Genomic DNA, 26,784 nt, shown 5'->3' on the forward strand with positions numbered 1-26,784 from the left:
TAACTTTGTTACCTATAATTTCAGTCCAGGCAAGAACCAAGATGGGTTGAAGTCTTCTGACTCACTGTAGCAAAATTCCAAAGAACAGTTAAACTGCAACCACTGCATTTCCCTGTGCCATTTGAATTTCTAGATTACTACCAAATGTAGATACAAATAGCTCAATTCTAGTCTTTTTAATAACAGAACCCAAGACATTTTTATGCTTCTAAGAGACTACTCAATGTAAATACACACACCCCAAACTAAAAGAAGGGATATTTGATTTATAACATACCATGCATTCCCTAGTTTTGCAACTTTCGTAGGAGGGGCTGGTGTGGTTATCAGTGTAGTAGGCTCTGTGCTGCTCGTTACCGATCCATTATCCTTTGCAGCCAGGGCAATCATTTTCCTTTGCTTCTGAGAAAGCTTGATTCCATGAGACACCATTCTGCTGTGAATTGATATTGCAAAGAGAGCATATGTAAGGTCAGTGTCCTTTGAGATGACCGGCCTTTAATCTTGCAAATTAAACTGAGAAATACTTCTTTCCTTGACTGAAATAATTTGTCTATAGTGGCAAAAGGGGAGTGTGGGGGCAGGGAGGGGTTGGATTGCTGGGGAGCAAAAGGAGGATCAATAAATATCAAAAGTGACAGACAGAAAAGCATCATAAAACTATACTTCACATAGATGTCTACAAATGAAAACATGCAGAGTCTCCAAAAGAGATGAACTACCACCAGATGAAGACTATTTTCTAATTTTGTGACTTTAGACACTGTCAGAAGCTTAAGCTCCCTTAAACCAAGAATATTCATGCATAAGAAATTGTATACAATATAGTAATTTTTTCTATTAATAATAATTTGTTTTCTAAGTTATTTGGATTCTTCAGTCTTGGCTGTTGTGTTCACAGCTTCTGAATCAACCTAGCCAGCAACCCTTTACTAGGCTGCAGTACTACTGTCCTAGCTCTCCTTTACAAGAATGCTACACTTCAAAGGTCAGGAAAGTCATCTCCAGTTAAGAAACCCTAGGTTTAATCCACTGCCTCCTGAAAATGCACACTTATCCCCCAGTGTCTCTGGGATGCTTCTCCAAGCAAGATCCACTCTTGCTTCTGTCTGAGGAAGAATTGTCAATATCAACACATGGATGATGGAGGAGGTCAGAGAATGCAAGACAAGAGACAAACTTGAGGCTCAATTACAGTACTGGTCCACAAGCAATTTCCAAAGCACTAGGAACATGAATTAATTCTTTTTGGTTGGAAACAGGAAAGCTCAGCAGAGCACTGATTTAAGGTACTAGCTTACTAGCTCTTTCTTTCACATTTCAACAGCTAAGACATGCTTTTGCAGTAGCTGACCAAACAAAGACTTCAGTAAAATAAAGGGATACATTCTGTATGCTCACAGAAAAACACCATAATGACCTGAAGTAAACAAGGCCGTTCAAAAACAAATAGGACAAACAAATTTGTCCTGCTTGTTTTAAACTCTGAACTGCCTGAACCACTAAGTGAATTCATAATGGCCTGGTCTATCACACTTTTCTTTTATAGATTTTGGTTTTTTACCAACCCTGAATTTGGCTTTGGCATGGTTCCACATTTCTGCATGCTTTCTTCAATTTCCATGATGGTTCTTAGATCCATAGCAGGAGGGCTGGCAGGGCTAAATGAAAAATAAAAAGTTACCTTACAAGGCACTCATTTTTACTTACATTCCACAGTTCCAGCCTTCACTGAAATCCTCTAAATCATATATAAGTTTGGTAACCGGATGTATAATTTATGTCTGTTTCCTCAATTATGGCAAACCTCAAATAGAATGTTTCTGACAAAACTTTTATAAATATATACATATTTAAGAGCACACTATAAAAATACTTTCAAGACTCATTATACTGAAACAAAAAGATCTGAACTATGATTACTTTAAAAAAAAATTAGATACCTAAATCCAGGATACTTATTTAGCAGTCAACTGCTCATGCTAAGTATTAGAGAGGCATTGCTCACCACTCCTTCATGAAGGTTGATCTTTCTTTCAAGAACAGGATTAAAATCATTTCACATGGCAAACAGAACACTCTCTGCAAAGTTTGTTACTGTTGTTTGTAAAGAGCTCTTCCTCAAACTTTAGGAATCAGTTTCTTTTCCATAAATGACCTAACTTGAAACTTCGACAGAAATGAAGATGACTTAAATCTAGACATTTCCAAGCTTTACATATAGCTATAAATTAAAATCTGTGTACTTAAAAGGTATTTGTAAACTAAGCTGTGTTACAACTAGATTCAAAGACAAGCTTTGAAATAAAAAATAAGCAGCACAGCTTGCCTCTCCCTAGATAAATGCAACTGCCATAGACTAATATGAATTAACTAACCACTAGGAGGTCACACCAAACACTGTCGTCACAGCTCCTCTGCAGCAGTTCCACCAAATACACTACAGTATTAATCCTTTAAAGATTCCACACAACAGTGCTGTCTGCTTTTTCTTCACATCATACCAGCAATACTCGAAAAAGTGAAGAAAGAGTACAAGGGATACCCATAAAGGCACAGTGACATTGCAACAAAGTCCTATGGCTTTATTTGTTCCACTCCCATGCAATCCTCTAAAAAACATTCAAAAAGAACTCCACGATAGCAGATGGAGGTGGAGCTTGTTCCACCTAGTCTAAAGACCAAAGAGCTGGTTGAGGGGTGTGTTACCCTCTCTGCATAGACTAGGCCTGCACAAACACATCACAAGACAAAGCACAGATTCCTAATGCACCCTGCTCACCAAACAATATACCTGAGAGGTCCAACTTCTAATTTCTATAGCTCTATCACCTGTATTAATGAAGCCAGTCAGGCACAAACCAACAGAGACTGGGAAAACTGTGGGAAGTTACCGCCATATGGTTCCCTAAGTGCTTAAGCTCTTCTCTATTCAACCTTTACTGACAATTGTCAGAGACAGGACACTAGGCAAGACACAACCTCAGCCTATCACAGTATTGCTCCTTTTTCATATGTGAGCATTGCTACCGATAAAAATTAATAATCACTTTTTATTATTGTATCAGTTAAACCTGTGGTGTTGATTTTCACAGACCGTTTAAGTCTTTAAAAAGTCAAAGTACAATGGTGCTTCTAACGGCAAAACAAAAAAATTATCTAGAATTGCTTCTCTTAAAATGTATCAGTTTAATCAAACTACCAAAATCTTTAGTTCATGTGTCAAGTAACATATGATAATTTTGAAGAGCAGGTAGCTTTTTAGTTTGAACAGAGTATTACAAGCATTCACTACCAAGTGTGGCACAGTGACTGTAAGTTAGGTAGACACCATTACTCCACCTGAAACTAGTTGCTACCCAGTTGGGAGAGCACACAGAGTTGTTCTTGGCAGTGGGAATGGACTGTGGAACGGACTGTGTCAATGCTGGTGATCCCTTGTATGACTTCACCTCCTTGTTAGGTTGACAGAGTTTCATACTCTGACTGCATGCTTTGTCCTTCAGCTACAAAGAGACAGAAAAATGTTGAATAAACATTCTCACCTTTTTTTTTATTTATTTAGGGAAAAGAGAGTGATGCTACACACAGCTTCAATGACATGTATAAGTGAAGAGACTTTAAAGGATACCTCAAAAGCAGGAACAGTGTAGTGATTCCCTGATCAGACTATTTGTACCTCTTTTCCCCTGCTTCACACTTCACCTTTAATAATTTAAGTCCAAATAGGCATTTTGACAGTGGAAAATTCACTCAGAGATGTTCACTTCTAAAGCTTTAAAAGTTACCATATGCACGATGCTCTCAAACTTATTTCTCTTTGCCAGTTATGCCTTGGTCAGCCTGGACCATACTTCTGACTAACTACAGTATCCAAAGTACAGCAGTATTTTCCTGGAGATTTTTGGCTTCTCATTTTTTTGGCTTCTGAGCTTCAGATCTGCTTTGCATTTTAGGTGAAGTAGATGAAGACTTCACATAATTGCTCTTTTGGTTTAAAATTTTCTGAACACTGCAGCATATAAAAATTCTTATTACAGTACCATATGAATAAATTACCCTTAGAAGATTTAATATGGAATATTAGTTTTTATTTGCTTTATCAGACAAACAGTAACTACTTAAAGTTGCCTACTCTATTTTTAAGGGCAACAGCTTCTCAGAAACTCTCCAAAATACAAACCCTGCTTTTGATGGATTAGATAAAACACAAACAAATAAACTGCTAGAATCAAAGAAATCCAACCTCTGTCCTCTCTGGATGAAATCCTCTTGTGAAGTCAGGGGACTGCAAGTCTCTGGGGCTACCGACTCCTGCATAACTACCTTCAGAGTCAGATGTCAAGAGTTCTGGAAGTGACTCTGTAGAGTTAGTTTTATCCAGTTTCACTGAGCCTAAGTAATAAGAGAGAGTAGAACTATTAACTCATGAGACCTGAACTACACAAGGTTTAAAAACAAACCCCAAAAGTTATTCACTCCATATGATGAATAAAAAATAACCAAAAAGTTTACCTAGTCCAGTATAGTAGACTGTAGTAAGTATAAGAAAATTTAAGACTCCCTTAAATATTTTTTTCAGAATAAGATTGCTCCCCATTTTTTTCTCTGTCTCACATTATACAGTTTTAGGAAGTAACACTGACACTTTTCTGTTGAAAATGAAGTCTTCTACCATCTTTTTAATAAAACAGTGACTAATTTATATTTTATATTCCTGAAGAAAACCACAAATTCAAACACATGGCAGAAACGTTCCTCTTGGTAAAACCATCCACAAACTTCATTTGATAAAATACATGTTTTTACAGAATTTGAACTTCAAGCACACGCTTAGTATGACAAACATCCTTTCAAACAAAACTTGATCTTAAGAATTCACTATTCAAATTCAACTATGGTGTTCCCTGGAAAAGAAATAACCTTTGCAAAATTTCCCTACTGAAGTATAGAAATCACACTGCATTGCAGAATAAGCTTCATGTTCTGTTTTTATACCTGAAAGGAGCCTCTTTCTCACTGACCTGTAGAGGCTGGACTCTGAATAATATCTGATAGATTATATCCTCCAGAGCTGTCAGACCGTTTTCGTGGCTTCTTTTTTGCCTTAGTTTTTGCTCTTTTGAAAAGGGCTTCCCTATTAAAAAACAAACAAAAAAAACCCCCAAGATGGATGGATTAAAGCCAAAGAAATTGAGCCTCAGAACAATCGGTGTCAACGTCAAGTTTTTCGGTCGGCAGCAGCAGTTATACTTCCAGCAGTAATACCTGGTCCCACCAACTGTCACTAGCTGCTTGTTCCTGCTCTGCTCATGCTCTGGTACAACTATTTCATAAACGATTGAGGGGAGAGGGTGGGGGGAATCCTTAAAGAAGGTAAAAAGTTTTCAGTCTAGATCTAGTCTCTGGTCTAGTACACTGAACACAGACTTCTGCTAAGACAGTGGAAGATACAGCAGCTGCATAGGCTGGCACTGCCACCTAGGTCAGATGAAACCTGCTGCACATGGCAACAACCGACATAATGCAAACTACATTCAATTCATTCCTGCATCAATACTACAATTTTATAGCATTTGGGGATTTTTTTAATCCTTGGACTGCTCTATTCCCTAAAGGCTACCATCCATCCTTTAAAAACCCTGAGAGGCTTGAAGTCTAATACAAAACAGCCCCTCAGCTCCCTTGATCCACTAGTCCTTATCTGTCCTAGTTCATTCAGCATAAACTTCAAGCAGTCAGAACAGTACACCATACTGCAGACGAGGTCTCATCTGCACAGTGACACCCTATTTCACTATTTGGAAGCTTGTCACCAAGTCATCCTACCAAATTATCTTTTCATGGTTGTGATGTTACAGCAAATTTCTCCAGTTTAAATAATTATACCAAAAAAGGCAGTTGTAATTTTACTATTTTCTCAGAGAAAAGCAACCTATTAAGTTTGTCTGACAAGAGGCTTTATAGACTCTATTGCTCTCACCTCTGTCTTCAGAACAAATGTTCAAAGACAGAATACCAATAGTCCACAAAACCACTGAGGCCAAACTACCTGATCCACAGTTGTTTGGATCACATTTTTTAAACACCCCTCAAATACATGCCGCTTGTTTTGTTATTGCACAGCCAGACACTAGCCCCTTTAAACTGACAGGTTAAAAAACTCATGCTACAAAACTTTGCATTTCACATGACAATTCTGTTAACATTAAGAAACTTAGATTATCACAATTTTCCAGACAGATCTAAAGTACACTGAAGTCTGTTTTTCTCTCTTTTGATGTCTCCTAGTTCAGTGCAGTTCAATGAACTCCATAGTTGGTCTCACGCGTACACAGGTACTCTCATCACATGCATGACTCCCAAAGATTACTTCGGTGCGTTTTGCTGCCTTTACTTACACGCTACTTATAAAGTGGAAAAAAAAAAGAAAAAAGTGCTCCACTGCAGTTCTGTAACTTTTCAAAATACTTAAGGGAACGGACATCAGTCTTAGAAATCTCCATTTCTCCTATTTCTTAATATTTCAATTCCGAGTCCAAAAGGAGTAAGGCATCATCCAAAGGGGGATAAACACCATACACTGCTCATCTCATTAAAAACACTGATGAAAAGATACTTACTGAGAATTTTGTTCACTATTCATTTCTTCCCTTAAAAAGACAAAGTTCTCTCCATCTTCAGGCTCAAAAGAACTTATGTCAGGTCCATCTGGATATGGAGTAATTACTCTCCTGACCATAGCTGGAATCTGTAGTTGTAAGAGAAACTTAATGTAATGGCTTTTAAGTTGTATGCTAGCAAACATATAATCTCTTGTAAAAGGACCAAAGCCAACTGTCATTTAAAACACTTTCACAGATCAAGTAATTAATTATTTAACCAGCTTATAAACTTAAGTTACACGTTTAAGCAGAAGGAGAATTATTTTTTAAGTGGTAGTCTCAGAATGCATATATTTCAGCTGCCTGTAAATCCTGACAAAACAATACCTCAAGGTTTTACAGACATTCACCTTTTACTACTGTAGTTAGAGAACACTGGATTATAATGTTTTTCCCTTTGGTTTTCCCCTTTGAATTAAAGTTCAATTTTCTCTTTTTTTTTTTTTCTTACTGCTTTCAAGATCTACATGTTCACCCTGAACTTCACACTAGAGAAGTATAGTTTGATTTCTTCTTTCTTCTCAAGAATAGATGCTCTTTTCCACAGGTTTTGCTTTTGGTTTTTTTTCCCCCACACCAACAGTTGTTAATTACAGAAAATTAATAGATCTAATGCCTATCATTAATTAATTTAAAGGACATAATGCTGCTGAAAAAGTGGCTGGTGACTAATGAAATATGAGAGTGATAATAGCAGTAGCTAAGCTTAGCTTTTGAGTCAGATGTTCCACATTCAGCCTGTCATCTACAGACCCTGCAAGTATATATTTATTACTCATCTGTTCTCATTTTAAACTTAACAAGCTTACACTCAAGTTGTAAAACCCACCATTTTCCTGTAGTAAACAGAAAGATCCTTTACAACTTCATCACTTAAGACATCCAGAGTCCTAAAAAAACAAATACAAATTTATCTTAACAGGGGGAGGGCAATCACATTAATGAAAAATTCAAATTAATATTTTAGATTACTATCACCCACAAGCATTATTACCTATTCATGGTGGTCACAGAGTCACAGGGAAGAAAATGAACATAAAATATAAACAGGTCAATGGCCTTGTTGTAAGTCAAGATTAAACCCACAACCTTTCCAGATAGCCTATCTTTACTTAAGGCCACAGCCAATATAGACCTATGCAGTTAAGTTACCATGAACTGGTCATTACTTTACCTATTTCTGTGTATTTTCAAGTCTTCCTGACATGTATCTAATACTCCAAGTCTATACAAATTCTCCTCTAAAACACAGACATGGCATCCTTTGACATTTATGCCCAAAAAAAAAAAAAAATCATACCACAGCTTCAAACTTCACCCAGCAGAACTGTCTTGCCTGCATGAGCAGCTCTTCTTGCACAAAGTTGTCATGACTAAGTTGTGTCTGTCTCAGGTGTCTCAGATTAAAAGTCTTGCTACCCAGCAATGACATTTTCAAATTTTCACCAAAATACAGATGCAGTCTTAACTGTAGTAAGAATGTTTCATGTCCTTTCCAAGTTTAAACAAATATGAATTCAGAATAATAATTTAGGACAATATTATTAAATTTTTAACCTTCGATTTTGGAGAAAAGAGTAAAATGTTTCTATTTTACAAAGATGTGAAAAAGAAAATTGTTAATATAAATGAATTTCTGTATCTGTGATACAAACAGAGCACTTGTGTGACAGCAATGAAGTGCTAGCATTCTGAACAGTTCAGATCTCTAAAAACTTCTATAGGTAAAAGGAAGCCTGACAAAAAGGCTAGGAGTGGACACAGGGGCCTGTGTAGAGATGGAGTTTTTTGTTTGGTTGTTTTTTTGAGGTTGTTTTAAGTCTTCGCTAGAAAAGAAGTTCAAACAGTGTTGATGAGGCTTTCACTGAGAAGACTATTTGTACTCTGGAAGCAACCTGAAAGCCCTGCCCAAAAGCATCAAGAGAAGAAAGGCCAGAGCACACCTCCAACTTTGTAGAGCCTTAGCTGAGTCTCTGTGGAAAGGGCAATTAATGAATTTGTTCAGACCACACTGCAGACAGCTAAAAGCAAAGACACTATCGGGTTTTTTTTCCCTTAATTCAGGCTCTTCATGCCAGATTGCAACATAGGGTTTTGTCTTATAGACTTGATATGGCATATACAGACATTTAACTAGTTTCCCTCTCCCTGTTTGGCAAAAATAAACCTCCCTTGAAACCAGCAGCATTCAGTCACATTTTGTCATTTAAATGCTCCTGTTAGTTCTTCCAACCCTTGTGCCTTTTTGTGATGTCTGAATTTGACAGCTAGGAGATGAACACATTTGCATTCCTCCTTACCTTGCTTCAAGCAAAGCGGCCATATTCAGTCCTATGAACTGCAAGCAAGACAGTTTTAACTGTTCGGCATTATACATTGCTGAGAACTCCAACAGCTCAGCAGCATTCTTTAAAGTAACTGGAAAGAAGAAACACAACAAATCAAATAGGGTGACGTGCTGCAATATCATGTAGCAGTTTAAGACAATGCACAGAGTGATCTAGTTATTGAAACATATCCCATATTTCTCCATTCCTAGAAAAATGCTAATGCTCAACTGGCCATAAACTACAACAAGCTCCACTTAACTTTGTAGCAGCTTAAACACAATGTCTGCTTCACAGAAATAGAAAGGCCCTACCTACAAATGTATCAGTTTCAATATACTGACACTCAGCAGTCCAAAACAAAAGGGAAAAAGCTAAAAACAGCAAGTGTCATAAACAGTTCTTAAAGCTCCAAATGTTCCTTTAGCATAGGGAAGGAAAAAGGAGGAGGAAGGGGTAGGGGGCAGGTGAGAAAGAGAAAGAAAAAATGGAAAGCACTAAGAAATGCCAAGCAAAAAATTGTATGTTGACTTCTTGTACAAAGCTAAACAATAACATTTTGTGTTTTCTACAACAGACAGATCTTCACACCCACACAGAAACTGCCCTGTGTCAAACAAACAGCAGAAGAACTAGTAGAACTAAATCCAAGGAGCAAAACAGAAACAGAATTAATTTTACCATGTTTTAAAGACAAGGAGTTTGAATTCAATGAACTAAAGGTTTTATAAAAACTTGGATTATTTCTTGTAGGGGGTTTGCATGTTGGGTTTTTTATTTTTGTTTTTGACCTTTTTTTAAATTTTATTAAACAGCGTGACATGAAGACAACGAGACATAAGAAATGGAAGATTATGCTAACATAGAACATGAACCAGATTAAAGAAGGAACTTTTAACAGCTATGCAATGACCAGCAAAAGGTAGTCAGAACAAAGGAATATAAGCAAGTAATCTGTGCCGAAATAGGCAAGAACATTAACATGTAAAAACCACATTTTTTAATTCTCTAACCCATTATAGTATTAGAGGAAGAACTCACGTTTTTCTGCAATGGCTACTTCACAGATTTCTTTGAGTCTGGATATAAGCAGCTGGTCTGCTACCACAAGAACATTACATATGAATTCCACATTTTGAGATTCTGCAAAAGAAAGCATCACGTAAACACTGTGAGCCAGTCAAAAGCAACTCTAGCCCATAGAGCTTCAGTGGGATTTTACCATGTAAGGGCTTTGCAAATTTTGATATGATTTTCACAGCCCAAGGAATAGCTTAGAAGAGCACAGACATTTTTTTGAAGCAAGAAAAGGCGGGAAAAGGAAAGCTGCAGTTTGACAAAATAAAGAAAAAAAATACAAAAAGGCCTGGGGTACAGCTATCACCTCAAAAGCTAAAACACAGCTAATGCAAAAATGAGTATTTTCTACACAAAACTTCAATACAAGCATATTAACTACTGAAGGTCTATTTTAAAAATTTAAGTTGCAGCTGAGTTGAAAACATATTAATGGTACCTTTTATTGCAAGAGCTTCATCTGTATACAGGTAATCTACAATTATCTGTAGTATGTCAGAATGGATTGGCATTTCCAGAGCTGAACAACAGGAAGCCTAAAAGGCAAATGGATTTTAAAACAAATAAATAAAGGCAGCAATTTTATTTAGCAAATGTCTCAGACTGTTTAACTTTGAAAATTTAACCCTCCCTCAATTATTTAAGCATTTGCACAAAAACTGTTCAAGTCCTTCAATTAAGAATTGATTGCAGCAGAGCAATTAAAATCTGCCCAAATTTCTGAATAAGTATCCACAAAACAGGTCAGTGCTCCACCAGCTTCAGCATCTTCTCTAACAATCCTCCTTGATTGTATTACTTCACTCACAACTGTTTAGAACTACAGGAATCCCCTATGCAAGTACTGCACTGCTTTCCTTTCAAGGTGAAAGATACAGTGAAATCACAAGTTCCCACGCAAGAATAAAATTAAAGCAGCCATTACTGTTAACCTTTCAGAAAACAAGGTCCTCAGCAAACTCTCCATTTGAAGAACCATCTTAACCATTAAGGCAAAACTTTTGTACGAGCAAACGTTCGCCACTAAACCATGTAACTGTCACCATTCAAGTTTATGTAACGCCACTGCTCAATAACTTTGCTTTTCTTCAGGTGATACTGAAGCAAAGCTTTATAGTAAAAAATTTCTTTTGCTTTAGAACGTGCTACTGGTGTTCATATATTTGCAATCTGAAGTTTAAAAACCTTTTACACACATTAAGGTTTTTACATGACATCTAGAGCACTTGATTCACAAAATATTTACTCATGAACTTAGTATCACTTAGATTTACTTATGAAGTAACAGGTAACTTACGAACTACATATAACTAACACAGAAATCAATTATACAAATGAACATTCAGCACTTTTTTAAAAGGAAATAATAAATCAATCACTTGTTTCACAGTGTTTCAGATATGTTTCCTCAGGGATGACTGAGGAAAAAGCAACTCAGAGAACAGGTAAAGTTCTGTTACGCAGCAGAAGAGAACTGCCAGTGCTTTGCCAGCTTCTTAGATTTACATATTTCTATGATTCTGTGATTCTATAATGGCAAAAAGCTATGAAAGCTGAGAAAAAACTCTTACATACTGCTTCAGCTTTCAGTCTGAAAAATGCTTCTCCATTTACACCTTTCCTCTCTTTCAACAACCATTAACAATAGTATTCAGATGCTTGAACAAAGGCATTTAGTGAAATTATGATGTTCAGGAACAACGAGGGCATTGACACATACCTAGCAAACAGGTACCAAGAAAAGTAAAAAAACCCTGCCCCTTCTGAAGCAGCAGCTGGTGACTAAGTGGAATAGTCCTTGATACCTCTGTTTCATTAACAGTAAAACTCAACTAGAGATTCCACACAATGACTCTCAATTCTGCTGTATCTTATATGAAAAGCTATTCCACACTGCATACTATTTACACTATAAGATCTCTTACAGAAAGAAAATGAAAATTCATCCAAATAAGAACAGTCCGGCAGCTTCATAAATCCATGAACTCACTCAAAATAAACCTCTAAAACAGAATATTGTATAGAAAAGGAAATTAGTGTCTTACATTCATTGCTCCCACTTAATAGAGAATCTCAATAGTACAAATAGAGAGTAACCAGAGCTGAGGGCTTTTTTTTTTTCCCTTGCAAACATGATCCAAGAATCCAGCTTTTCCTTTTCCCCAGTATTTAGGATACACTATTCTAGGAAAAACTGAAAAGCTGTCAACAAAACATACCACCACACGTTTACTGGCAAGCTTACCTCAATCCATGAGCTGCTTAACATGCTGTGAAAATAATCTGTAAAGAAAGGCATTTCAGTTCAAGATGCAGTAAAATTTCAGTTAAAAAAGACAATACTGCTTTTATTTTATATAAATATATAAATACACACACATACCAAGTCTTGCACAAAGTACACACTTATGACACGGGAATTCCTTTCCATCTAAAGATTTCAGGGTCACATCGCAGAGGTAAGAACTAGAAGATATTCAACAGGATCAGAACTGTGATTATTCCAATGAGCTACAAGCTGCAAACTCTACAAATAAATGCTGACTTTAGCGAGTTCAGATTTATCCTTTAAAACACACCTGAACTTTAATAATATAATCTCAAATGAACCTAAAAGTACAAGCATGACAGTTTCAAGAGATAATTTTTTTGTCCAAAGTTGAGCTCTCATAATTCCATCTGAAGTATTTCCTTCAAAACACAGTCAATTATTGTTTCAAAACTGCTAAGACCTTATGGTTATTTTCTGTCAATCTTAAATTGTCTCCATTAAGTTACTTATTTCTTTTACATCAGTAGCTACGATAAGTTTTGACAATACATTTTCAGAGTGAAATAATCCAAATTCTGTGAAAAACCTACTTTTATGCAATGTAGCTTTTACTACATAAGTAGACTCTGGGTATAAATAACCTAATCATGCCAGTGGAATTAAAAGCCAAACCACTTCATAAAAGTATAAGGAATTTTTTTGTTAAAAGGTATTCCAGATATTTTCCTAATTTTAAAAGATATTATACATTTTTCAATCCATGTAGTCTTATGATCACAGCAAGCACATTTGCAAGTCCAACTGCTTTTGACTGGATTACCCACAACACTTCTCCTGGCATTAGTATTCTATGAGACACCTAATCCACAGAACACATTAATGTACAGCAAAAATACACCATACATAATCTATCCCAGATTACTGATTCATAGATCAGTCTATAAACATCTACAAAGAACTCCCAAAATGAGTTACTGTGAAAGAAACAAGTGTGAACTGGAAGTTAAAATACAGCTAACCAACCTTAGCCTACAAAGACAGAGATAACATGAGAAACAATGGTAGAGTAGGAAAAGCTTGATTTTAAAAGTTTACCATTTCTTCTGATTTAACTTTGGTTTGTTCCCATTCTTCTTGTTGACAACATTGATTTTTCCATTTTCTAACCTGACTCCATCCAACCTGCAAATCATTAACATTAATGATAAGTAATATAATTAGCATACAGCTCAAACCATTAAGAACAGTTTCACAAAAGTAACAGCAGTTCATTGGGCTCATATTGTGGCTATGAAAAAAAGGATCAAAATCATTCATCACAGAAAACTAGAAAGGGCCAGTTATTGTCTGAAAGTCTTCACTACAGATGTAAATTGTAGCTAAAACGTGGAAAGAATGTCAGTTACCTCATTTACCATCTTAAACAGAAGATGGGAGGGGACTTTTTGCAAGGGCCTGTAGTGACAGAACAAGGGGTAATGGGTTTAAATGGAAAGTGGGGAGGTTTAGATTAGATATCAGGAAGAAGTTCTTCCCGGAGAGGGTGATGAGGCACTGGAACAGGTTGCCCAGAGAAGTGGAGGATGCCCCATACCTGGATGTCTTCAAGGCCAGGCTGGATGAGGCTTTGAGCAACCTGGTCTAGTGGAAGGTGTCCCTGCCCATGGCAGCGGGGTTGGAACTAGATGGTCTTTAAGGTCCCTTCCAACCCAAACCATTCCGTGATTCTACACTATAGTTCAGGCCAAATTCCAACATCACTGGATCAAAAATCTAGGAGTGGTATATACTGCTACCAGTCAGTTATCTGAGCAAAGACAGCGGTTCGCAAGAGCTGCATTTTTCACCTCAGGCTTCTTTAGCACCCTGACTCAAAGAGACTTGTGAATGGCATGGTAAAGACACAGGAGTGCTGCTGGTGGATTATAAAGCAATACACTTTCAAAGACAAAGTGCCATATGATGGAAATTTTATTTGGGAACCCAGTTTTAGCAGCAGCTCCGCATCTTTGCTCATGAATTTTAGTGTTTGAAAAATACAGTGAAGAAAACTGCCCTGAAAAAAAGCTTACTCCCTCCTTTGAAGGGAAAAGAGAAGTTGGGGGCGGAACAGGAAACAGAGTAATACAGTAATACAGAGACGTTTGGGCTCAATTCCGTCAGCTTCATGACATAATATTAAATCCTTAACTAAAGCATTTTTAACTTTGCTTTTAGTTGTTTTGTGCTATATGTGTTCATTGTCTAGGGCAAAACTGGTAGACCATGGACCACAACACAAAAATTCATCAATCCAAAACTCAATTAGCTCAGCTGTCTCTAACAAAGCAAGTACTGATGGCTTATGACAGTCAGTCAGGAAAGGCAGATGATTTGTATCCGGTGTCAAGTCCCAGTGAGCTCACGTCTGAAAAGATACACAGGACAGATGTTTGAAATACAAATGTCCAAGAGGTTCTAGGACACGGAAAGGGCCAACTGCACGTTTCCATCATAGAGAAGCCTATTGAGAAATGATGCTTTAAGTATATAATCATGCTAGAGAGGTCTGCTTCTGACATTATACAAAAAGGTCACACATGCTTTCTCTGAGCAAAGAGCATCAGACCGTTGCTTTAAAGTGATGGCACAGTGCATACTGTAAACTTTATACTTACAACCAATAAAAAAGGCAAGCTTATCAAGCCCAATCAGCCCTCCACTTCCATAAGAACTAAAGTTAGATCAGCTTACATAAAAACACTCCGTGAAGAGCTTACCAGAACATAACTGCATGTCCTGTCACCTACCTTCCACTTAAATTGCTGAGTCCAAATTTCTTGGCAGCACTCTGCAACATTTTTATGAGGTTAGCTTCTTCACCAACAACTTTGCCTTTTTTAGATTTGCTTTTCTGTTTTTCATTTATAACTTGCACTTGATTATTTCTATAAATCTCAAATGCAGACTTGCCATTAATGTTTTCATCAAAACTCATTTTGCTCAGGTTAGAAATTAAAGTATCTTGATACTCTTCTGGTTTTCCTTTAGACAGGATTTTTGGTTTATAGCCATGAGTCAAAAGATCACAAGTATCGGTGTATATGAACTGCAGAAGGTATGCAAACAGGTCTGGATGAACTTTCTCTATTACATAAAGATCACATCCAACAGCATCTTCATCTTTACGGTAGACGTCTGGAGTGTCCAGCTGGTTGTCACTGGAAAGAAACAGCTTCTTGAAGAAGTCGGAGCGTACAGCCAAGATGTATTTGTGCACGGGGTAAGTTCTTGTGCCAATCTGAAAAGTCACATCATGGATGCTGTCCATTTCATCTGTTTCATCTAACAGTTTGCCAAAGTCCTCTCCAAAACTTGATAATGACACACTTGGAATTTCATAGAGACTAGAACAAAATGAAATCCATCAAAAAACCCCACTATTTACAAGCTCCATAAAATTTTACATATTATGTTTAATGAAGAGGGTGATGTTGTTCCCATTTGGTTTGTTTGGATTTTTTCTTACACTGCTGGACTACTCAGCATTTCTTGTCCTATTCTTTGCAAAAAGAAATAACAATATGGCATTTAGGCATATAAACCACACATGCAAAATCTGTCTACCTTCAGAATATCACATGAAGTATTTTGTCTTTACAGTGTAGCCAGTAAATACGTATTACCAGAACCATCTTATTTTCATTTTGGTTTTCCATCACATAAATATTTTCTGTATTTCATATTACAAGCCAAAACAATAAGGAAAAAAATTAATATTAATTTATCTATCAGATATATTGGGAACTATTATGGGAGTGAAAGGAGCATAGCTCAATATTCCACTTCTTTTTTTCCACTTTAAACATTTTTTCCAAACAAATAAATATCCACTTTTCACTTTCATTTAAAAGTGGATTATTGGTGATTATGAAGAGGTGAATTTCTACAGTATTTAGAGCTCAGAGAGTGTTAAGAAATACACAGCAAATGCTTGCCTTAAGCACTTTATCTAAAACATCAATGCTATCTATACTAATTATGCAAATAAATAAGCTGATGTCTTTGGGTAACTTCCACACAGTTGTTTACTAATAAGTGTTATTTTCTAGCAGCATGGATCACCACATTTACTATGATTTCTGCATGAACGAAAAACAGTTCTGAAAAGCAAAATTATTTAATTGCAATCACACACACACAAGAAAAATTACTTGATATTTTAAATATACCTTGTTTTAGGATCTGACTGTAAAACAGCAAAATTGCAACCATTAGGATCGGTGGCAATACTAACGGCTCGATGGACGAAAGTAAGCTTCTGAAGTCGAATTCTTTCATAGACACTGTTTGTATCATGTTCACAAGACACATCACATGAACTCTGAAGGCCCGATACATGTTCTGCTAAAGAAAAAAAAAAAAAAGAGAAAGATTGAAAAAAACAAACCCACAGAAATGTCCAGATAATTAAAATGTAACTGCTATCTCAGAAAGGAAAGATTCATGACTTCTGTAAGTCCATTGATGGAGTAACTGAATAAGACTAAATTTCAGCTCACTTAACAGAAATGCAGGAAGAGGTTCCAAGAATAAGACTTTAGATTACATATAGGAGAATTTTTATCCAGAGCTTCTTGTGGAAGTGTTTTTCCACTTCTCCATATAAAGGAAAACACTCCATCTTACATTCAGTGCAACCTCACATGGAATGAAACAAGCTGTGCATTAGTGTAGAGCAGTGCAAGATTGTTTTCTTTTCCTGTCATATCCATTACAGCAGATACTATATAATAGGAACTCTGAAGCCAATTGCATCTGTTTAAATTATACCCAAACTAACAAAATGCTATTGAAAAAGTGTGATATTCTCTGAATACTGGTTTATTTTTCAAGAACCGAATACATGCACACCATTCAGCACATTCATTAAAACCTTTCAGAAAAACAGCAGCCCTTATTCATTACACAGCAGTGATGACATCAGCTAGACATTCAACTAGTCAACAGGTCTGGATTCTGAAGTTTCCCTGAAGGTACTAAAAAACCCAGCAATAACCAGAAAGAAGAGAGTGTCCACAGACACATACCAGCACCATGACAAACAGAGCGAAAAGGAGATGCGTTTGGTGTCTCCATGATGAGGTAGCAGCTAAGTAAAATCAGTATGCAACTCTGGATTCAGCAATAAAGATAATGCAAAACTGGACCAATAAAACTAAATATGGAAAGTTGGTATCAAAGGAGGAAGAACTGCAACATAAAGCTATAAAGTTCAAACGCATCCCAGGCTGGAAGTAAATCCATTTCCATTCATCGCATTTTAAAACTCCAACATGACCAGAGCTGACAGTTTCAATTAAAATCCTGTCCTATAGTAAACAGGGATCTTCCTTGCCAAAAACCCATTCAGGTCCATCAGGACCTAACTCTCAGAAATATAAGCCAAATTAATGAGGCAGGAATTGCTCTGGACCCTGAATTATGCCCAGCTAAGCGCTGGGGAAACATGCAAGGTTTCACAGGCTTAGCAGTGCAAGCAAGTACATGCTCCTTCTTTTGTCCAATGCCAGTCTCCTAGGACTGGTCACCCAACAAGTAAGAAGATCATTACACGGGACCCTTGTGCTACTCTAACTCTTCAGATGTACTTTTCTTCCTGGAAATCTCCACCTGAAGGTTAACTGAAGGCTGCAAAGTGAGTAAATCTTAGTATTACTGAGAAAGAGAACAACAGTGGTTGATGCTACCAACTGTCAGCCACAGAAGAAAGAACAAACTCATCACATAATACTGTTAGAGACTGTAAAGATTCGATTAAACCTTTATATTTATTTGAAGTACTTAAACACCCCTAAGAAATCATAGCTCACCTTTCTTTTCTGAGGTTTTTTTCCCTTCTTCCAGCCACTTCCCTGTAAAGGCTTCACCATCCTGAGTGACAAACATTATTTCGTTCCTATTTAAAGCAACATCAGACATGAAGACTTGCCGGCCATACACCCAGCGACACTGCTTCATGGAGTTGTTAGATGACTTCCAGCAAAACACCTAGAATATTTTTTTCAAAGAAAGGGGAAATCCTCATAACCTGTAACAGCAGTTACATATTGCACACTATGACTTTTGAACACATGAATGTGGCATCTCAAAGTTGCATATAAAAGGAGAAAGACATTCTTCAGAATTATATCCTCCAATGTTATGAGCATCTATTACAAAGAACCTACACGTAAGACAGACAAAATCTATTATGATAAAGATTCATTTGCCCATGAAGGGTACTTGAAAAGTTTCTCTGAATATTCTAATATCTTCTCAGGAATCATCTATATGACAGTTTTTACTGACCTACCAACAAGGACAGCAAAAGGCAGCGTCAGGTCAAGAAACAAGTTTAATCTATTTCTTACTTTACAGATTTGTTGAACTGGTTTGCTTATAAAAATCAGGCAAAATTCTAAAATTCAAAAACGCTAACCATTTCCTGTTAACTATTTGACAAAAATCTCAAGTTTCTCTCCCTGTTTTGATATACAAGCTCCGTTTTTAACATTCTTGAAGGCAGCATTTCAGTAACAAAACCTTTTTGCAAACACCACTAGATGGCACCGAAGGTTTGGATGTCCCAGCAAGCAGCTCTAGAAAAGGCTGGGGTTTTGACAGGTCCTATAAACTGTTAGTCTATGAGAGACTGAGGGAAGGAAACCATAAATCCCCCATAATATTCCAGTTCTAAGTCAACAGTATCTACACTTAACTATAAATACTAAGCCATTCACCAGGTTTAGCTGCAACTTTTCAACCATAAAGGGGTTCTGATCCACAGAACAACTGCTTTTTCTGCAAAGGCTCTAGAACTTCAAGTCCAGAGACGACTACCGAAGAGCATAAAGGTGACTGGGTAGGTGGGGTGAGAGATGAAAGAGTAAACCAGCCACAAAAAAACAACCCATGTATGTTATATAACCACTTATGTATGTAAAAGTAAAGAAGCTTACACCTTCACTGAAAAACCATTACATGTTCACCGATTTAAAACTAAACTACTGTACAGAGCTAGTCTTGTCATAGCCCTTTTACAAATTAAAAAAATCACTAGCAGCTCTACAGAAATTAACTGGGTATTTTCTAAGTATGATTTTGTCCTGTCAACTTCTCATATTTAAAGTTTGATTAATCACTATGCAATTTGCTATATAATCATGATTTCTAGGGACACAACTTACTCTTCCTGCTTCATCCAGCGCTAGAATGCAAATCTTCTGACCCCCATTTTCTTTAAGATGCTGGGTATCTACCTTATATTCCAAATATCCCCCATTAACAAGAACTTTTTTAAGGTTCAGCTGCCTGAAAGAACACAAAAGGTTAAATCAGTATTTCTTCACTGTGCACCAATGTTGCTTCTACAACAAGAGTCACCTTTTTTATTTTGTGAAGCAGTAAAAAAAGATACCTGAGGTAGTGACACTGAAAAATCACTTAGTTTTAGTTTCTTCCCACCAGTACTACTAACATAGAACTGCTAATAAAATACTATTACTAGATTGTCATTTTTGCTTTGCTTTTACATAAGTCGTGTCATATCCACAGCTTCTTCACAAAACTCCGTAAGTGAAACCCAGTACATGACTCAATTTTGACCCTCAGGATTACCAAAAATCATAGTGGTATACATTTAATTTAGCTGTTTGTACTAAAACATCTATCCTATCCCAGCAGCCTGTTTCTCATGGCTTTGGTGGGTTTTGGTTTTTACCTGATCAAGATCATGCAAGTTCTCTTTTCAGTTTCTTAGTGTAAGAGCACAATACATGGTATTATGTTTCTTCAAGTGACAGCACCTTCACTTACAACCATGTAGAACTATAAAATAGCCATGGATCTATAACATGTCAATAAATACTGCTAGAATTTGAAGTAATGCTGAAAAGCTAACTGGGAGTTAGCTGGGCAAAAGTGATAATTACTCTTGTAATCCATTACTTGAAACTAAGTAAGAGAGAATGTGATCAAATAATTTCCTAAACGAATTTATGAGTTATGCACCCAGTTTCTTCAGAAGATTTTATATCTAGGTCCGATCATACGGACCAGATGAGGTCACAAGGTTCCCCCGCGCAACCTAAATTATCCTTTATAACATACTACATTACACATTAATTATGAAATTTAGACTGCAAATTACTGAATCAAAATTGTAACAATGTAACTACGTAGAATAGCAGATCTTCCAACACCTCTACCAAGATGCATTTATGCAAATTCAGGCTAACAGATGAACAAAATATTCCAGTTTCTGTATATTTAAACCTATGGCACAAAATACTTCCTCTTAGTATGCTTTTTTGAAATATCTTTGGTAAACGGCGAGTGGCACCTTAGCCTCACCCAATAACAAAACAAAAAAACAAGTCACAGTTCACATGAAAGAACTGCAAATGAAGAAAACTCAGAGGAGCACTGCATTCTCTCTGCTTTGCACACCAAAATGTTTAAAATCACTTGCAAGTACAAGACTCTAGTAAGTCTTCACCTATGGTTTGTCATGACAAACTAGAAAAGTAGCACATACTTTGAAGCCATCTTTTTGCATTGGTAGTCTGTAAGTAAATAAATGTCTCCTCTCTCAGTAACGCATACTGTAGCGCCATCACTTGCAGAGACCAAGGACACAGAGATATCTTTATGGTGCAGAGCAGAAACTTGGCGAGGTGCAGTTACACATTTTTCTCCATTAGGATCCAGCAGATAACCTAGAAAATACAACACAGCCCAAAAACATTATTTGCCATTCCACAACTCGTGCATTTAAAGGGCACTTTGCTACACTACTCTGAAGAACCTTTAAATTCTAGAAGATTTTTTAGATAGGTAATTCATCTTCAAAACAATCAGACAGATAAAAGACACACCAGACATACTTGATAGTTCACCACAAACTCCAGAAAACATCCAAGATTTGATACACACAAAATGAAGTAAGGGGTATTTGGCAGGGAAAGCTATTAAGTGTGGTTAGACTCTGCAGTGGTACTGATTTTGATTCCAAAGAAAGAACTTCTATTTAATCACATTAACTAGTAACTAGATGATCCTTAAGGTCCCTTCCAACCCAAACCATTCTATGATACATTACAGCCCAAGACACTAGAAATACTATCACACTGGCATAAACCACAGATTATTTCAGCCACTGGTAGACACCAAACAAGCTTGTCATACAAATCACTGGAAGTGCATGTAAGCATGGAGGCAGGCAGTTACATGAAACAACAGACAAGGTTGGAGCTATAATGTAAAGTCTCTGAAAACATATTTAACCAAAAAAAAAAAAAAAATCAGGCCATTACTGCCCTGCTGCATCAAGAAACTTAACACAAACTCATACGTAACAAAACCCTGCTTTGTGTGCACTTACATCTGTACTACAGACTGGATCAGGGAACAAATAACCAGGAACAAGTAGTAGAGCTACCTCTAAAGCTGGAAGCAACTCTGTCACAGGACAGGTTTATTACCACAGATCTATCATAGTGTCGAGCTGACACAACTATAGTGCTTATGACCCAACTACTGTCCCTGTACGGTACTGCACTGGGCCACGTACATACTAGAATAATCTCAACACCACAAGTAACCGCAAAGAAACTTGTATGCTGGGTGCGTATTGAAAAAAAACCACTAGTAAGATACTTCATTGACAAAAGACAAGTTTTTTCCACATACCTTTGCAATCTTAAAGAGGAACACTAAAAAAATGTCTGAATTTGATGCCAGAACCATGCAGGTAAACTGTAAGTACCAGAGCTAGCTCACAGTTGTGTTTGTACACAGACACAGAACTGCAGAAATGCAAATCCAAACCAATCCTGCAATACCCATGTATTAAAGAAGACAAAAGCAATTAAAATATCCCATTCACGCAACAAATCAAGAAGTTCAGTAGTTGGCAATACATTTTTATTAGGTTTTTTTTCTTGACTTCAGAATAATACTGCATGAAAATTCTGGTAATGACATTAAAAAAAAATCTAGCTATGTGCAAGCATTTCAGTTTAAAAAGTTAGATGGAAAAAGTTATCAGCAGCATGTTTACAGTGTGTGGTGAAGGAAGGACACGGGCAGGAAAGCTGAATGCTAGTTTATAAGTTATTAAAGGAAGTACCAGCCAAAGGAGACAAGCATGCCTTGGGGCAATTTGCAACAGAAACAGCAACATTCTGTTTCCTGAAAGTCGACAGTAGCAGGACCACACAGGTTACATGGAAGGCAAAAGAATTATAAAGGAGTCAAAGCGTTCAAGTAACAGGGCTAAGACTGACTAGCTCCATCACCTTAAAATGTCAAAGTGACTAGCAATAATGAAAAATACTCTTCAGAAGAAGTGTGAGGGGATGATGCCAGACTGTTTGGGTTTGGTGTTTTGGGTTTTTTTTTTTTTTAATTAAAAAAAAAGGAGAGATAGAAGGCTTTAACCAGGCTTCCGCTGTAAGAAGCACATGACAGCTTTAGTATGAGTAGCATATTTAGCGGCTGGGTTTTACTTTTGGAACGCTTCTACCTTACCTAGTTGGCCACCGTTCAGCCCCATGGTATACACTGCTTCCTTAGTCCACAGCACTGTATGGAATCTGCCTGCAGCCACTCCAATCACCATTCTGCCTTTCAGGTTTTTTGCCTGAACCTAAGCAGTACAAATCCAAAGTACATCTTAATATTAAGCAGCAACAGGTGAATTTCACATGCACCAACTTCTGACAATATACAATTCCTAAAGTCATTAAGAATGAAGCATTCATATCAATCCACATACAGTCTAATAAGTCAGGATAATTTCAGAAGTTAGTCAAGTGGGGCACTGTTGCACTCGTGAAAAAAAGCAGTAAACTTTTTGCATTACCTAATCAGAACTAGAATCAAATCTCCTTAGGCTGTCTTCATATGTAAAATGTTGAACAAGACTGCACAGGACATGTATAAAACAGCCAAAGAAGCCTCAGGTGCTGCAAAGCATTAGCAAAAAGGCTTCAGCTTGCAAGTCCTAAAGCCCTAAACACACCACAGAACACTACACTGCTAATTCCTACTACTCACATCTAACTTGATTTTCCAGATCAAGATGATCAAGATCAAAGCCAATACTGTGGCTACACAGCTTTCATTGTGCTATTAAGAGCATACCACTGTAGCCCAACACACCATCCTGTTGCACTTTGGCCAATTATTCTTTCTTACTTTTGTAACACTGGTAGTGCAACGTTGTTATACTCCAGGTGAAGCTTCCTTTCAATAAAAGCTAACGTAATGCTTATTTACTTAAGAAAATAATTAGTGCTAGAGATTATTAGATTAAAAAGTTATAGAGATTGAGCACAGAAGTACAGTCAAGTTGCTGATGCCCATACCCTTTCTTCCCTGTTGCTATTCTTCCCAAAGCAAGACGACTCCAAAAATCTACAGTGCTTCCAGCAAAGGACACAACCGTCAATCCCTGAAATCCACCATCCAGTGATTCAAAAGGAGTAAAGAGCGTGAAGCTCAAGTAATACAGACCTATTACTGTTACATCATTTCAGCTACACAACAATTTGGGGAAGGGGTTTAGCAATTGTACCTTGTATCATACTTAGCACTACAAACTTCAATACAGTTCAGGTTACTGGCTAAGATGTTTATCAGGACACATTTAAGTATTTAAGATTGAGATGTATGATAACACAGAATTAAGATTTTATCTGAATTCACATAAGACCTTACTGTTCTGAAAAAGTTTATTAAGATTGTTATCTCAATCTTAAATATTCTGTGATAACACAGAATTAAGATTTTATCTGAATTCACATAAGACCTTACTGTTCTGAAAAAGTTTAAGCTATTTCCACAACCTTTACTTTCTGTTATAACAAACAAACAATCAAACAACTAAGCTTTGACTGATGGTATTTTTACCTGTCTAGGAACACTGCAGTTAGTAGGAGGAGGAAGAATACCCAATTGATGGAAAGTATTTAAACCAAACGTGTAAACATATCCGTCTTCTGTTAAAACAACAGTATGATCCTTAGCTGCAGCTATCTGGGAGCAGTGATGACCAGCTAAGCCTTCCACGAGTCTTGGAACCTGAATAAGACAAGAAATACTGACATAAATATATTAACCAGTGGCCATCTATGAAATTAAAAGTTACACCAACAGAAAGTCATGACCAAATATTGAACTACCGATGAAAATACACACTACACTCATCAACATAATTACCAGATTCAATGCAATAAGACAAACTACTTTCATTTGAAATACGTCCTCTGCTATCAGGGTAGATGATTTTTAGACTACCTAAATTAGGTATCAGCATCTGGAAACAGTATCTTCAGAACAGCTGGACAAACAGAAACTGTCACCTATTTCATTCTTCTATTGCAATTACAATGAGCAATAAAGGTTTCTCCCTCCAAAACACAGATAATCCCAAGAAAATTCCACAGAATAAGGAAGCAGTTCCGTATCTTCGACTCTTCATGCACTCTAAACTGAATTGTCCTTTATTCAGCTGCATAACATCACAGTATCAAAACAGCAATTTGCAAAACATTCAAATCTCATAAAAAAAAAAAAAAGGCAGTTCTAAGTGTTAAGAACCGAGCTCCAGTCTTGATATTAAAAATTTTAAAAATTACTGTGCTGCAAGCACACTACCGGGTAGTTTAGACAGGATAACATACTGAAGTCTAAAAATTGTATTGCCATCATCTTTGTCTCCTCAGATTTTGTTTTTGCATACTGCAACAACGTACTATTCAATTTAAAGTGATCGGTGAGTTTCCACTTAATAGCTGTGGAAGTCCAGCAAGAAGCAACCCTACCATCAATTCTCATGCCACTACAGGCCCACAGTACTGCTGCTTCCTTTGTGCCAGCTTTGACACTCAGATGTCACCACAAACCTACCATTGCCAGTCCACAAACAAACCATTTGCTTCTACTTATCTGGTACCAGCCAGCTTGTTTTAAAACAACTTATCCGTAAGACAGTTTGGCCACAGTATCTAGCTATCTTAAATTAAAATATACTTAAATGCACATTCTTCTACTCTCTCCCACCTCACTAGTAGTACTGGAGAGGTTTATTTCCGTTATTTGGTGGGCAGCAAGTGGGTTCGTTTGCAACCAACAGCAAACTCCATTGGAAAGTATGGTCACAGAAACTCGTAACTCACTTTTTAGGCCTGCTGTTTGAAACATCATGCTAAACCACAGGAGATAGCATAAGATAGCATACCAGGCATGTTTGTTCATCACCATGACCCAAGCGTCCTCCTTGTCCATGTCCACATGTATAAACTTGACCTTTGTTGGAAAGGAACACAGAGTGGAATTTGCAGAGTACCACCTGAAATAAATAGGGGGAAAAAAAAAAAAGGGTGGGGAGGAGGGCAGTATAGGACAAATTAATTTTCTTGGATAATCTGAACACAACTGCCAAAACTACTTTGTAAAGAAATTCAGCTTTAATACAGAGCTGTTTGTGAAAACATGAGCAAGATACTACTGTTAAATCAAGTCACAATAACACAAAATACTTGCTTTAAATTTATTATATACTGCCTTAACCTACTTGAGACCTACAGTTTGTATTTATTAAAGTAAGTTCAAGCATGGCCCTACAGGCTAACAGAAGCTCAAAAGATTGAGTTTTAAGGGAAACAATACTCTCTCAGAAGAGCTGAAGGAAACATGTTAAGACTGCAGCACGAATTATCTGCCCTAAATGTGTACTTTAAACTTCTAACATTCTCAAACTGAAGTCCCAAGAATGCTGTGGGAAGGAGTGTCAAAGGCTTTACTGAAGTCTAGGCAGACAACATCCACAGTCTTTCCCTCATCTACTGAGCAGGTCACCTTGTCATAGAAGAAGATCAGGTTAGTCAAGCAGGACCTGCCTGTCATAAATCCATGCTGACTGGGTCTGATCACCTGAGTGTCCTGTATGCATCTTGTGATAGCACTCCAGATATCTGCTCCATAACCTTCCCTGGCACCGAGGTCAAACTGACAGGTCTGTAGTTCCCTGGATCCTCTTTCTGGCCTTTCTTGTAGATGGATGTCACATTCGCTGCCCCCGCCCCCGGTCAACTGGGATCTCCCCAGTTAGTCAGGACTGATGACAGATGATGCGGAGTGGCTTGGTGAGCACTTCCGCCAGCTCCCCCAGCACCCTTGGATGGATCCCATCTGGCCCCATAGACTTGTAGGGGTCTAAGTGGAGCAGCAGGTCACTAACCATTTCCCTTTGGATTATGGGGGCTTCATTCTGCTCCCTGTCCCTGACAACCATCACATGGGTCTGCATACCCAGAGAACAACTGGTCTTTTAAAGACTAAGGCCAGGAAGGCATTAAGTACTTCAGCCTTTTCCTCACAGTTGCTGAGAAGTAACTAGGAAGAAAGAAAAAGAGAT

The 26,784-nt window shown here is 37.2% G+C and overlaps 1 protein-coding gene across 1 annotated transcript in view; it reads right to left on the minus strand.

The window, feature by feature from the left end:
- Nucleotides 1-277: 277 nt before the first annotated feature.
- The window catches only part of IBTK (inhibitor of Bruton agammaglobulinemia tyrosine kinase), a gene marked incomplete at its 3' end in the record, with an annotated part of 32,519 nt that continues 6,012 nt past the window's right edge, over nucleotides 278-26,784 (minus strand). Inside the window, exons 4-24 of the mRNA XM_010161484.1 lie at nucleotides 25,606-25,716; nucleotides 24,276-24,446; nucleotides 22,893-23,010; nucleotides 20,899-21,079; nucleotides 19,550-19,673; nucleotides 18,194-18,371; nucleotides 16,553-16,727; nucleotides 15,131-15,727; nucleotides 13,437-13,523; nucleotides 12,453-12,535; nucleotides 12,315-12,352; nucleotides 10,509-10,605; nucleotides 10,034-10,135; nucleotides 8,966-9,083; nucleotides 7,495-7,555; nucleotides 6,624-6,751; nucleotides 5,025-5,137; nucleotides 4,247-4,395; nucleotides 3,343-3,506; nucleotides 1,569-1,661; nucleotides 278-436 (exon numbers count right to left, since the gene is read on the minus strand). Of these exons, the coding sequence (XP_010159786.1) occupies nucleotides 278-436; nucleotides 1,569-1,661; nucleotides 3,343-3,506; nucleotides 4,247-4,395; nucleotides 5,025-5,137; nucleotides 6,624-6,751; nucleotides 7,495-7,555; nucleotides 8,966-9,083; nucleotides 10,034-10,135; nucleotides 10,509-10,605; nucleotides 12,315-12,352; nucleotides 12,453-12,535; nucleotides 13,437-13,523; nucleotides 15,131-15,727; nucleotides 16,553-16,727; nucleotides 18,194-18,371; nucleotides 19,550-19,673; nucleotides 20,899-21,079; nucleotides 22,893-23,010; nucleotides 24,276-24,446; nucleotides 25,606-25,716 (3,047 nt within the window). The remainder of the gene's footprint in view (nucleotides 437-1,568; nucleotides 1,662-3,342; nucleotides 3,507-4,246; nucleotides 4,396-5,024; nucleotides 5,138-6,623; nucleotides 6,752-7,494; nucleotides 7,556-8,965; nucleotides 9,084-10,033; nucleotides 10,136-10,508; nucleotides 10,606-12,314; nucleotides 12,353-12,452; nucleotides 12,536-13,436; nucleotides 13,524-15,130; nucleotides 15,728-16,552; nucleotides 16,728-18,193; nucleotides 18,372-19,549; nucleotides 19,674-20,898; nucleotides 21,080-22,892; nucleotides 23,011-24,275; nucleotides 24,447-25,605; nucleotides 25,717-26,784) is intronic.

This window comes from Eurypyga helias, unplaced genomic scaffold (genome assembly GCF_000690775.1).
Source record: "Eurypyga helias isolate BGI_N326 unplaced genomic scaffold, ASM69077v1 scaffold8191, whole genome shotgun sequence".
Lineage (NCBI taxonomy): Eukaryota > Metazoa > Chordata > Aves > Eurypygiformes > Eurypygidae > Eurypyga > Eurypyga helias.